The following is a 14,764-nucleotide window of genomic DNA, read 5'->3' on the forward strand; positions in this document are numbered from 1 at the left end:
TTATGTTAATACACTTAACAACTTAGATAAAATAGACAAACTGCTGAAAAGAACCAATCACCAAAACTGACCCAGGAAGAAACAGAAAATGTGAATACTTCCCTGTATCTAATAAAGATATTAAATTCATAATTTAAAAACTTTTCAGGCTCAGATGGTTTTACTGGAAAATTATATCAAACATTTAAGGAATAAATAATATCAATTTAAAAACAAAACAAAACAAATAATCCTGCACAATCTCTCTCAGAAAAAAAGGAAGGGAAAGGAAATTGAAGATAGTATTGTTCTGATACCAAAACTTGGCAAAGATAATTATAAGAAAATAAAGTTATAGACCAATATCTCTTATTTAGCATAGATATAAAATCCTTAGCAAAATATTAGGAAATTGAATCTAACAATCTGTAATAAAATATAACCAAGTGGGATATATCTCAGTAATGCAAGGCTGCTTTTACAACAGAAAGTTAATTAATGTAATTCAACACATTAACAGAAAAAAAACGAGAAAACTGACCTATCACAAACAGAAAATTTCTGACAAAATTCAATACTCATACATGGTGAAAGTACTCAGTAAGACAGAAGGAGAGTGAAATTTCCTTAATCTTTAAAAAGGCATCTAGGGAAAAAAACCCCAGCTAACAGTACACCAAACGATGAAAACCTAACTGCCTTTCCTTAAAACCAGAATCAAAGCAAGCATGTCAACTTTTACTACTTCTATTCAACATTCTGCTGGAGGTTATAGCCAGTGCAATCAGGCAAGAAAAGTGAATATAAAGCCTACAGGTTGTAAAGGAAGAAGAACATTTGTTTTTATTTGCAGATAACACGCTTGTGTACACAATAAATTCTAAAGAATGTATTTTTAAAAAGAAATTACTATTACTAATAAGCAAATTTAGCCAAGTTGCAGGATATCTGATCATGAAAACATTAAGTCTTCTTTCTATATGTTAGTAATTAAAATTGGAAATTGATATAAATATGCAATTTACAACAGAACCTAGAGACATAAAATACTTATGGGTGAATTTAACAAAATCTATGTAAATTCTGTACAACAAAATCTATAAACTTAAAGAGGACCTAAATAAACAGAGAAATACGCGATGTTCATGGATCAGAAGACTCAGTATCGTTCAAATGTCAGTCAATCACTTCCAAATTGATCTAATGAATCAATGCAATCCCCACAATCCCCAAGATACTTTTTTTTTTTTTTTAGAAATCAGCTAATTGATTTCTAAAATTCAGATGGAAATGCAGAAAACCTAGAATAGCAAAACACTTTTGAAAAATCACAACAAAGTTTGGGACCAATAATGTCTGATATGAAGACTTAAACCACTTAAAACTTTAAAACATGAAGATTAGATATATAGACAAATGGAACAAAATAGTCCTAAAACTGAGCCATACATATGCGATTATTTGAATTTAGACAAAAATGCCACAGTAATCAGTACGTGGAAAAGGGTTTCTTCAACAAATGGTTAGAGTAGCATCTGGACGCCATTTAGGAAAAAAAAAATTGAACCTCAATCTCTATCTCATACTACATACAAAAATTAACTAGAAATGGATCAAAGATCTGGCTAAACATAAAAGTTAAAACCAGAAAATTCATACAGAAGAAAATCTTCAGGACCATGGCATAATGGAAGATTTTTCAGAAAAAAACATGTAAATAAAATGGCAAATCACTGCCTGGGAGTAAATTCCTGCCTATGTTTGACAACAGACTTATGGACAGAATACAACTTGTATATTACAAGTTGTAAGAACTCTTACAACTCAGTAATGAGGACAACGCATTAAAAGAAATGGGCATAATAACTGAACAGACCATTCACAAAAGGAGATATATAAAATGCTAACAAGCATATGAAAAGATGCTCTAACATAATTAGCCACCAAGGAAATGCAAATTAAAACCACAAGGAGCCATCACTACACAACTGTCACAATGGCTAAAACAAAACAAAACAAAACTAAAATATGGACAATTTCAAATACAGGCAAGGATGTGGACTTCCTGCAATTCACAACTCATGCTGGTCAAAGAGTAAAAGGTTAGAAACACTTCAGAAACAGTTTGACAGTTTCTTACACAGTTAAACAAAAACTTACCCTAAGACTCAGCAAACGCACCCTGAGGTATTTACCCAAGGGAAACAAAGACAGAGGCACATGAAAAAAGCATGTGAGAATGTTCATTGCAGCTTCGTGCATAATAGTAAAAATACGGGAACAACCAAAACGTTCATCAGCAGATGAGTGGGTAAGAAAATTGTAGTATATTCAGATAGGGGAATACTACTCAGCAATATGAAAAGAAACCCACTACATACAATGATGTGGATGAACCTCAAAAGCGTTATGCTAAATAAAAAAGCCAGACGCCAGCAGTATTCACAGTGTTGTTCCATTCATACAAATTTCCAGAACAGGCAACTGTAATTCATAGTGACAGAAAGCACGTCAGCGATGGTCTGTGACGGGGAGTAGAAGAGGCTCATTGCACAGAGGAAGGAGGAACTTTCTGGAGACGAGGAAATATTCTAAGTCGTTTTGTAGTGGTAGTTACATAGGGGGATACATCTGTCAAGACCCATCAAACTCAACATTTAAGATGAGAGCGTTTTGGGGCGCCTGGGTGGCGCAGTCGGTTAAGCGTCCGACTTCAGCCAGGTCACGATCTCGCGGTCCGTGAGTTCGAGCCCCGCGTCAGGCTCTGGGCTGATGGCTCAGAGCCTGGAGCCTGTTTCTGATTCTGTGTCTCCCTCTCTCTCTGCCCCTCCCCCGTTCATGCTCTGTCTCTCTCTGTCTCAAAAATAAATAAACGTTAAAAAAAAAAAAAAGATGAGAGCGTTTTATTGTATGCGAATTATACCTGGAAAAACTGATTAAGAGGACTGCACAACAGAATGATGCCGTGAGTCCTGAACTCTCAACTTTCTCTGCAGTGACAACTGTATCAGATTGAGATATGCATAAACCAGGCTGTTCAGAGAATTAAAATAAGATACGGAGGAATTTGGAGTTTTCCCATCAATGGGAAGACACTGACACTTTGTATGTTTGTTTTCAGCTTTCATCACAGTAATGGGCTTCTTACCGTTTGAGCATACGCATTCTTTTGAGTTGTAAGGCAAGCATTTTGGGTCATATTGTAAGTTTTTTATTTTTTTATTTTTTTTTTTATTTTTTTTTAATGTTTATTTCTGAGACAGAGAGAGACAGAGCATGAGTGGAGGAGGGGCAGAGAGAGAGGGAGACACAGAATCAGAAGCAGGCTCCAGGCTCTGAGCTGTCAGCACAGAGCCCGACGCGGGGCTCGAACTCACAGACTGCGAGATCATGACCTGAGCCGAAGTCAGACGCTCAACTGACTGAGCCATCCAGGCACCCCATATTGTAAGTTTTCATTATAAATAGCGCAGTCCGCTGCTGTTGTCCTCTCAGAGCAAAATGAATTACTCCCCTGCTTGGGTCAGAAGGTCTTAGGATTTTTAGCAGTGCCTTCTCACATGCATGGTGTAATATCACAGCTGAAAACGGCCGTGGCACTGGGCTGGACGGGCAGTGACCCTAAAGGGTTCGGATCTGTTGCGCACGTCAGTTTCCTAACTCCCGCAGTTGTTTCGGTCACCGCTGTCTCCCCAGTGTGCAGCCCAGCGTGACACGCAGTCCCCGAGAAGGGCTGAAAGGGTGGATCAAGGAACCACCCTTCATCAAGAAGACTTTCCTGTAACGGGAAATGCCGTGGACGAATGTAAAGTCCCTCTGCAGGAAGAGTGACAGAGCCCACGGGTGGCAGAGGCTGCTCCAGTGAAAGATGTACACGGACGTCTGCACGTGGCTCCACGTGGACCGAGGCCTGTAGAAAGAAGGAGAGACCTTACAGGGTTTCCCTCCCCCCCACAGACTCTGAATGCAAATCAAGCTTTCGGAGCTCACGAGGCGTCTCTGCGCTTACTGTTGTCACGACTGCCTCCAGGATCCGAGCAGAGCAACCCCAGCAGCTTAGGGTGTGGTGGTGGTGGTGTGAAAATCTCTTCCCTAAACCCCCAGGTGGGTTTTCAGTCCCACATCAAATGGCTTCTTTTCATGATCTGCCTTCCCGACAATTCTTTCAGGTTCATGTGGATTTAAGCTCCAGATGGCCAGTGCCATCTGGAAACATTCTTGGACCTACTGTGAGTAATCAGGCAAAGCAAGGTCTATCAAATGTCAGGGCTGCTTAAGAAAAGCATCAACAATTACAACTGTAGCTTTAAAATTACACTGAACTTTACAGCAGCTTTATTCATAATTGCCCCAAATCGGAAGCAACTAAGATGTCCTTCAGTAGACGACTGCATACACAAACCACGGTACGTCTACACAACAGGGTACTATTCAGTGATGAGAACACCTGAGCTAGTAAGCCACAAAAACACACGCAGGAACTTTAAATGCATTTTACTAAGTAAGTGAAAGAATCTAACCTAAAAAAGCCTACATATGATTTCAACCATACGACATTCTGAAAAAGGGCAAACTGTACAGACAGTAATAAGATCAATGGTGGCCAGGGGATTGGGGGTGGGAGGGACGGTGGGATGAAGAGGTGACAAGTAGGAGATTTTTGAGGGTGGTGAAACCATTTCATATGATACTCTAATGGTAGATACATCGCAGTTGGCATTTGTTAAAACCCACGGAACATACAACACAGAGTGAACCCTAGTGTGAACTCTGGACCTTAGTTAATAACGTATCAACATTGTTTCATCAATTGTAACAAATGTTACCACACTAATGCAGGATGTTAATAATAAGGGAAACTGTTTAGGGGAGTTGGGGTTATGTGGTAAATATAAATATTCTATATAATTTTTCTATAAAACTTAAACTGCTCTAAAAAATAAAGTGTATTAATGTAAAAAATACATTGTAAATCAAGATTGCAGAGTTTTTAATGTTACATCTTTAAACGGACATACTCTAACTGCAAGATAATTTTCCATTGAAGTATTTTTAGAAGAATATTATAACGATTTTCTTTCTTACATAACACTGTTGTGATGGCCCAGAAAATATTCAGAAAACACTTTTCCCCAATTGGAAACCTATTTAAAGTAACATCAAACATTCAATCCCAGGTCTAACTAACAGTGAAAGTATATCCAATTTCAAAAGAAATATTAAGAAATCAAGTATAAATAAAACATTTATTTTTTCCCTTATTTGCCATAGAACATCTCCTATTTTGTGGGCACAAAGTTTCAAAATTTCAAAATTCTACACTTAGGAAATGGACTATTCCTTGCAAGATTTTCTACTCTTCATTTGAAACTTCTTAACGTCCCTCTCCTGCAGAGGACAGGTATCCAGGGCTTTGGGGTGAACATCTAGGGGGTTAAAATTCTAAACTGTAACCGGTTTTACTAATGACATTTCTGTATATGATGCATTCCTACATTTTGAGAAAATTTCCAAAAGCGAAGGCCCACAATTAATCAAAATTGTTCCAACTATTAACAATACACTCACAACAATGAATGGGGGGAAAACACAACTTCAGGTGACCTCCATGTAAACTCATGTCCTCAAGAGGCCTCTGAGGGCCTGGCCTGTGTCATTTCATTCTGGTCCATTCGGTCTCTTGCTCCCCCATTGGACTCTACACTTGTTCCCTGGTCTTCAAGCCTCCCACACCTGTCTCTATGTACTGTCAGCACCAACCTTGCTATTTTGGGGAGAAAACAGAGGCTTTCAGAAGAGGACATCTGTGAGTCCCCCCTGTGAGTCCCCCCCCCCCCCGAACCTGTTCCCACACCTGGCTGGACCCTTACCCTCTACCATCCGTTCCCTCTGCACGGAGGTCCAACCTGTCCACCTGTGTTTGATCCCAGCTGTCCCTCTCGCAGAGTCAAGGACATTATCCAGCTGTTCCCACTTTTGGGGAAGCTGCTACAGTGTTAGGGTGGTATCATCAAGGTGTGCCTTTCAATCTGCTCCAATGCATTTTTTAAATCCCTCATATATACACCACTCGTGAAATGTCCTTGACCAAACTGTTTAAACTGAATCTAATCAAGCCTGTAAACCAAACTTCTAACATCACATAGGGACAGGGAGACCAGTTTAAAAAAAAAAAAAGAAAAGAGAAAAGAAGACAGACACACCTTAAGGAAACAATCAGACAGATCAACACTCTGAAACGTCTACACGACACAGTTAACGTCTACAGGGACCCTGTGAAACGTCCACGCGGACACAATGAAACGTCTACACGAACACAGTAACTAAAAGCAGGTGCTGCAGCAGTCACTTCACGAAGGAAATACGTGGTCACAGATCGGTACCTGAGAGGATGCTCAACATCACTCGTCACTTGAGAAATGCAAATGCTGCAGCACAGCATGACCACCAGAGCAGCCAAACGAACACAAACTGACACCAGAGTGTTGGTGAGGACGTGGAGGGACCAGAACCCTCACACGCTGTTGGTGGGAAAAGGCAAGATGGCACCGCCACGCGGGAACAACGGGAGGTGGCTGTAATGTCGGAGACGACCCTACCATATGACGCGACAATCCTACTCTTAGGTATTTGCCCAAGTAAAATGAAAACCTTTACTCACACAAAACAGCGGGAAAATGCTTGTAGCAGCTCTATGCAAAATCACAAGGACTGGAAGCAATCAAAATACCCCTCTTCTGAAACACGGACAGACACACTGTAGCGCATCCACGCGCTCATATACTGCTCCGCACAGCAAGGGGCTCTTCACAAATGCAGTAACCCGGATGAGTCTCAAATGTTATTTTAAGTGAAGGAAAGAGACTCAAAGGCTATAAACTACACGATCCCATTTCTATGCTGCTCTGGAAAAGGCAAAACGGTAGGCAAGGCGGTGGCTGCTAGGAGTCAGGGGGAGGGAGAGGTTTGAGGACAGAGAAAGTCAGCTCTCTTTTCTCTCCTCCTCCTCGTTCACATTAGGAGATTGCCAACGTCACGACGCCTAAGAGAAACTGGTGGGTTCGAAGGAGCCCATCAGCCTTGATTATCCAAAACCACTATGCTGCTTCTCCAAGTCAATAAACCCCTGGAGGACTTGAGGCAGGAAGGGCAACATTTCCTTAGAAATGAGGCGTTTTCTTGTTGGCGGCTGAAAGCTTCTGGGTGGACAAGGGGCTAAAACAATGTCTCCTGGATTACATTTTTAATTTATAAACAGTTTAAAATGGCTAAACCAAAGCTCTCGTTAAGAGGCATATTCACTAATTTTGGTTCCCCATGATAAATTCGTACGTTAAAACAGCTTTCTGCTGCTTAATTCAGAGGAACTAGACAAAACAAACACTGGTTGAAAAGAATGGATGTAGAAAAAAATCAAATATCAACTGTCATAAGAGAAATGACAATTTAAAATATAATCTTTCAGGGGCGCCTGGGTGGCTCAGTCGGTTAAGCATCGGACTTTGGCTCAGGTCATGATCTCACTGCTCGTGGGTTCGAGCCCCGCGTCGGGCTCTGTGCTGACAGCTCAGGGCCTGGAGCCTGCTTCCGATTCTGTGTCTCCCTCTCTCTGCCCCTCCCCTGCTCACACTGTCTCTCTCTCTCTCAAAAGTAAATAAACATTTAAAAAATAGATGTAGTCTTTTAGTTATTTTGGAAGGAATGTAAGCATTTTGTTTTTACGTTGAAAGAAATGTACGTGTAGATTCAAGATGCTACCCAATGACATTCAGTTATCCCGCAGTAAGACAGATGGTTCCCGAATTCCCTGAAGAGGCCTATTTGACCTCATCGAGAGGGAAGCGCAAAGCTCCGCTTTCTCTCCAATTTATTATCACCGATTATTTTGTGAAACTTTTTTGTCCTTTGGTTTTTAACTGTACTTGATTAAATACACGATCACTATGGGAAAAGAATGAAAAAGATGCAGGAAAAGAAAAAGGGAATAAGTTATCCAAATCTTAACTTAAAAGCTACTGTTGTTAAATTTGGATTGCATCCAGGCCTTTTCCTACAGAAATGCATCCATGCAAATACGTACATTTACAAGTCTTTCACTTCTCGTTTATTATTGTGGCCATCTTTCCAATCATAAAGATTTGTATACAGTTTTATTTTTATAGTGGCAAGGGATACCATCAGAAGAAGGGGCCAACATTTAATCGTTATCTATGTTGGATACGCAGCTTCCTTTCAGTCCTGAACTTTATGTTAGCGTAAGGAACTTGTGAATCTTTTCTCTTACAGTTGCTTCTTCCTTTGGTGCCATTCATATAGTAAATTGGGTCTCCCCACCCAAAGGTTAGCTAAACATTCACCTATAATTCTTTCTAGTATTTTTATGGTTTTCATTTTTATGTTTATAACTTTACTGAAACTAGATAGTAATGTATTATTAGTATAACTAGTGTATAATTTAAAGAGGGGCTCGACCTTTACCCATTCCCTCTAAATGGGTAGCCAGTTGTCCCAATATTGTCCCGTTCAATAACCAATGCATCATCTTCTACTGGCAGGAAATACCTATCATAACATATACCAAATTTGTGTATGTCTGTACTTGTAACAGTTCCTGGACTTTGTTCTGTTCCATTTAGGTATTTGGTGTTTTTTTTTTTTTAATTTCTTTAAATGTTTATTTATTTTTGACAGAGAGAGCGACAGAGCATGAGCGGGAGAGGGGCAGAGAGAGACAGAGAGAGGGAGACACAGAATCCGAAGCAGGCTCCAGGCTCCGAGCGGTCAGCACAGAGCCCGACGCGGGGCTCGAACTCACAGACCGCGAGATCATGACCTGAGCCCAAGTCGGATGCTCAACCGACTGAGCCCCCCAGGCGCCCCTCCATTTATCTATTGGCTCTGGTGCCAGTACCACAGTTTTCCAGTTCCTGTGGATTTACATCCTATGATAGGGCAAATTACTACCACTGCACTCTTTTCTCCAGAAATGTTCATGGCCATTATCTCACATTTATTCTACCTGGCTTACTTCAGATTTGTATGTTTTGATAGGCTGTTTACTCACTGTTATTTTACAATGTGTTGTTCTCTGGCGTTGGATTTGAGTGATGGATTCTCCTTCAGCTTATTTACTTTTCTCCTACAGTTACCATGTACTTAATCACACCTAACTAAATACTAAAAGAAAGCTCCAAAAAATAATTGTCAGTAGGCCTGAGGGTCGTCCCTAAGCTCCGGCTTACTGTGGCCACATCCTCGTCCCCAGTGTCTGAACGTGTCTGAACCCTGGGTACAAGAGGATCCTGGCTTCTCCTAGGCCTGCCCTGGCCTCTCTACTGAGCGGGGTTTGTAGCAGTCGACCAGAAGTCGTTCAAGTTAATTCTCATGACACTGCACCAACTTCCTCAGAAAGGGAAGTCACGGGTTGGTTCTTGGTGTCTTCCTGAAGTCGGTCCATCCCTCCTTCCTTCCTTCCTTCCTTCCCCTGTTCTATCAGGTGAAAACCCATCAATTCTTGTCGGCCGCGCTAGGCCCCACTTCCCCATGAGCACCCTGTTTCTATACTGATGTAATTTGCCCCTAACTTTCCTTTTTCTTGGTAATGTTTGCTGGTTTCTCCCCTAACTTCACCATCTTCCCAGGAAATCTTGAGTGAGATCACTTTGTGGAATTTCGCCTGAGCAGACTGTACCACTAATAAACATTAAAATAATGAGAGAACTCAAAATTAACTGTGAAAAGGAAAAAGGTCTAGATCTGAATTCATGGGTGACCACGGCATGGATTTTGGAAGAAGAAATAAAAAATGGCAAACCTACTTCCTGCCGGATGGAAAAAGAAAGAAGACGTGATCCTCCCACGATTACCCTCCAGTTTTGTATTAAGAAAACAGTTCAGAATAGTTGGTGGTTATTTTTTAAGTGTCAAATCAGTAACATAAATTCACATAAAAGCCATTTAGGAATCAAAGGGAATAATCTCGACACGGATCCAAGCCCCGGATACCTCCTCAGACCCTGGACTGTATTACGGGGAAGGAATGACCTGATGACAAATGACCCCTCGTCTCAAACGTCCTGACACCTCCCTTCGCTGTCGGATGAAGCTAGGGTGTGATCAGGCACACGGCTCCCAGGAGGGCGAGGGGACGCGGCCCTCCTGCTCGGACAAGGCACGGTCTTGGCACAAAAGATGCCGCTGCTGGTTCTGAGCACGACAGCAAGTATCGCCCGCGCCTGGACAGGAGCCTTGGACTGTGGCGGACGACAGACGGGCCGCGCTGCACAGCACAGGCATGTGCGGTGGGCAAGGAAGGAACGTTCCGAAGCCCTTTCACCACAGACGGTCCCTGGGAAGCAGTCCTGCTTTGCACGCTGTGCTTTAACACACCGCTTCGCGTGCACCGAGCCCGCCTCGGAAAGCGTATGAATTCACAGCCATCCCCCAGGCAGGAGCTGTATCCCCCTCTGACAGGGGAGGAAGCAGCCGCAGCTCCTACCTGACGGTGGCTCTGCTCACTCTGGTGCCTCCCGCCTGCCAGAACGGAGGCAGGCCTTCTACCTGGAGGCAGGTGTTCCCGCACAAGGAATTCATTCAGTAAGAGCTTAACTCCTACCTCCGCGCCGTGTTCATCCTTGATACGACAGTTCCCATTTTAAATCCCGTGAGGCACTGGCACCAGGCCTTCGTGGCAGGTAACTCAGAAATAAAATGACGGTGATCTACCCCCTGGCAGAAGCTTGAGAAGTCAAACAAGTTATGAGGCTTCCAACTTCTATCTCTATGTCAAGGTGAGAGCGCCTAAAAGCAAAGCCAAGTGCGCAGTAGTATTTTCACAGCCCCCTGAGGAAACGCCTCTACTACGTTAAGGCACTTCAGAAACTATGTTGAACTATATTGAAACTATATTGAACTATGTTGAAACTATGTTGAACTATATTGAAACGATACTAAACTATATTGAAACAATATTGAACTATATTGAACTATATTGAAACTATACTGAACTATGTTGAAACTATATTGAACTATATTGAAACGATATTGAACTATGTTGAAACTATGTTGAACTATATTGAAACGATATTAAACTATATTGAAACGATATTGAACTATGTTGAACTATATTGAAACTATATTGAACTATGTTGAAACTATATTGAACTATATTGAAACGATATTGAACTATGTTGAAACTATATTGAACTATGTTGAAACTATATTGAACTATATTGAAACGATATTGAACTATGTTGAAACTATGTTGAACTATATTGAAACGATATTAAACTATATTGAAACGATATTGAACTATGTTGAACTATATTGAAACTATATTGAACTATGTTGAAACTATATTGAACTATATTGAAACGATATTGAACTATGTTGAAACTATGTTGAACTATATTGAAACGATATTAAACTATATTGAAACGATATTGAACTATGTTGAACTATATTGAAACTATATTGAACTATGTTGAAACTATATTGAACTATATTGAAACGATATTGAACTATGTTGAAACTATATTGAACTATGTTGAAACTATATTGAACTATATTGAAACGATATTGAACTATGTTGAAACTATGTTGAACTATATTGAAACGATATTAAACTATATTGAAACGATATTGAACTATGTTGAACTATATTGAAACGATATTGAACTATGTTGAAACTATATTGAACTATATTGAAACGATATTGAACTATGTTGAAACTATATTGAACTATATTGAAACGATATTGAACTATGTTGAAACTATACTGAATTGCCTACTATGCACATTTTCTAAAACTATCTTGAGGACATTGATCATTCAGCAATCAAGGTTCCCTAATCAAGGAATTATCTGATAAGGTCATCTTGGGGTTTAATTTTCCCTGAAGAATTTTTATGCTTTTTATTAAAAAAAAAAGTTTTTATTGAAATTGCAGCTAGTTAACATACAGTGTAATATTAGTTTCAGGTGTAGAATTCAGTGGTTCAACACGTCCACACAACACCCGGTGGGCATCGCCAGGGCCCTCCTCAATCCCCGTCACCTGTTACACCCATCCCTCACTCCTGTCCCCTCAATAACCATCGGTTTGTTCTCTGTAGTTGAGTCTGTCTCTTGGTTTATGATTCTTTATTTTAATCACAAAAGACATGGGCTACCTTTCCCTTTTTACTTTGGCTGAGAGGAGAACTTAAGCACAAGATTTAGGGACCAACTGTATGAAGTATCTCATGTTATGAGGCTGGATAAGAACATACTGTCCCTTTTAGATGTTCTCTATAAGTTTCTTAGCCTCATGATCCTATTTGCATTTCAATTTTGTTGCTACTTTCTTCTTCAGGTAGGTAAAAGAAAAAAGAAATTTGAAACTTTAACGAAATAATACAGAATCTGGCAATCCAAATTTCAATAAAGCAGCAAAAAAACATCAAAATTCTAGGACTTAAAGATAAAAAAGAACCAGAGAACAACCTTTAGTGAAATGTGATTGCTACGTTTGCCTTGAAGAAAGCTTTAAAAAAAGAGAGGAAAAAAAAAAAAAAAGCCAAGTTTACAGCTGCAGGCACTTCTAAGTGATCGGTATTGAATAGACTGAGGAGGACAAAAGTTAATTACCAAATGGGTAAGCTCAAAATGCAACTCAGGTGTGAGAGGCTTCTGGCACACACAGATGAACTCCTCTCTGCTCCCACGTCCTCCCAGCCCGCAGTGCCCCGAGGAGGGCCGCGGGCAGCTCAGGAGGCCGGCCGCCAGGCCTGGCAGGGCTCCTGGGGCCACCTCCCCGCCCTTCAGAGCCAGGCCCCTTCCAGCCAGAGAGACACGAGCTGGGACTAGGCAAATGTCATCGCCTGAGAGGGGGCTCAGGCGGAGACACAGACAAGGCGGGGAACGGAAGACGACGGCAGAGATGTGACACAGCGTTCACGAGACAAAGCAAAGGATACTATTTTTTTTTAATGTTTATTTATTTTTGAGAGACAGAGCACAAGTGGGGGAGGGGCAGAGAGAGCTGGAGACAGAATCAGAAGCAGGCTGCAGGCTCTGAGCTGTCAGCACAGAGCCCGACGTGGAGCTTGAACCCACAAACCATGAGATCATGACCTGAGCCAAAGTCAGACGTCCAACCGACTGAGCCACCCAGGCACCCCCAGAATGCTATTTTTAAAGAGCGATGGGAACACAGAGAGAACAGAACAGAGCTCTTGGACACTGAACATACCATAGAAATATATTCGACAGAATCAGAAAGGAGTTGAGGGAGTCTTCTCAAATTGACAAAAACAAAAAGAAAGCAAATCAACCAACCAAAAGGAGACAGGGTGGCGGGGGCCAGGGCAGGGGGGAACACACAACAAACGCTAAGTCCAGATAATGCAACAGAGGCCCAGAGGTAGAGAAGATAGGAGATGTGGAAACCATGGTTTTCCAAAAAAATAATTCAAGACATTTCACAGAAGTGAAGAACAGGAATTTTGAGTATCACGTTCAACTGTTCAGAAAGAACAAAAACAAAAAAAAAAACCCCCACCAAACAACAAAAGAATCACTATAAAATTTCAAAGTATCAGGGATAAAGAGAAGACTCTGAAAACTTCTGGAGAGAATGAACAGGCCATGTTTGAAAGACGGGGGACAGGCTGGTGTCAGCCTCTCAACAGCAAAGCTGCAGGCAAGAAAACAGTGCCTTCTACATGTGGAGGAAAAACGGGAACGAAGATGTTTTCATGCAAGATTCCAAAATCTCTCTCATGCATCTGCAAAAACAAGGAAGCAGATTAAGACAAGGTATAGGGAACAAAGCAGAGCAAATCCTCAAGAGGCTGGAAACGAGGATGAGAAGCGTGTCACGTATTTCGAGAGCGACCCTGCCCAAACTGACCTAGGACAGCTCCCATTCTGGGCCCAACCTCTGCATGGAAAACAACCAGGCACAACACTGACGGGTCATCGGATGTGCTTCAGCACAGCACATTCCAGAACCAGTAACAGGTACAGGGAAAACGAAGCGAATAACAAGTGACGCAATTATCAACTCTGTTATATTTAAGGGAACGCACGACCTGCTTATCTGTGGACTCATTAAAGAATTTAACCAAAAGTTGTGACGTACAACTACATTAGGAGGTTGGAGGAACAGAGTGTATGGTGGGTGTAAAAACTCTCATATGACGGGGCGCCGGGGTCTCAGTCAGCTGAGCGTCCGACTTTGGCTCAGGTCGTGATCTCGCTGTTCGTGAGTTCGAGCCCCGCGTCGGGCTCTGTGCTGGCAGCTCGGAGCCTGGAGCCTACTTCGGATTCTGTGTCTCCCTCTCCCTCTGCTCCTCCCCTGTTCATACTCTGTTTCTCTCTCAAGAACAAAGATAAAAGTTTTTAAAAAAACAATCGTGTTACAAAGTAGGGAGTCAATAAAACTGAAAAACACATTATGTAGAAAGGTAGAGGTGACTAGCAGAAGAAAGGGCTCGAATATTGAGTCACTGATTCCAGGAAACTAGAAAAGGGCAGTGACCTGTTACTCTGTCTTAAAGGAATATTGGGCTTTAAAATTATGATTATGCATTACTTTCAAAACATAAGATTTAAAAAGGAAACTGAGGGGCACCTGTGTGGCTCAGTCAGTTAAGCGTCTGACTCTTGCTTTCAGATCAGGTCATGGTCTCACAGTTCGTGAATTCAAGTCCCATGATGGGCTCTGGACTGGCAGGGCAGAGCCTACTTGAGATTCTCTCTTTCTCTCTCTCTCTCTCTCTCAGAATGAATAAATATTAAAAAG

General features: G+C 41.5%; 1 protein-coding gene across 13 annotated transcripts in view; it reads right to left on the reverse strand.

Moving 5' to 3' along the window:
* ANO10 (anoctamin 10) overlaps window positions 1-14,764 on the reverse strand; it is a 288,539-nt gene that overhangs the window by 104,285 nt on the left and 169,490 nt on the right. The window contains exon 12 of one of the 13 annotated variants that reach the window (XM_045436767.1): window positions 3,175-3,889. The exons of 10 other annotated variants lie outside the window; for them this stretch is intronic. In XM_045436767.1, coding sequence (XP_045292723.1) covers window positions 3,536-3,889 — 354 coding nt within the window. In that variant the 3' untranslated portion in view covers window positions 3,175-3,535. Of the gene's footprint in view, window positions 1-3,174; window positions 3,890-13,149; window positions 13,746-14,764 lie in introns of those variants that run through there. 2 more of the 13 variants (XM_045436766.1, XM_045436780.1) reach the window with 2 other exon arrangements.

This window comes from Leopardus geoffroyi, chromosome C2 (assembly GCF_018350155.1).
Source record: "Leopardus geoffroyi isolate Oge1 chromosome C2, O.geoffroyi_Oge1_pat1.0, whole genome shotgun sequence".
Taxonomy (NCBI): domain Eukaryota; kingdom Metazoa; phylum Chordata; class Mammalia; order Carnivora; family Felidae; genus Leopardus; species Leopardus geoffroyi.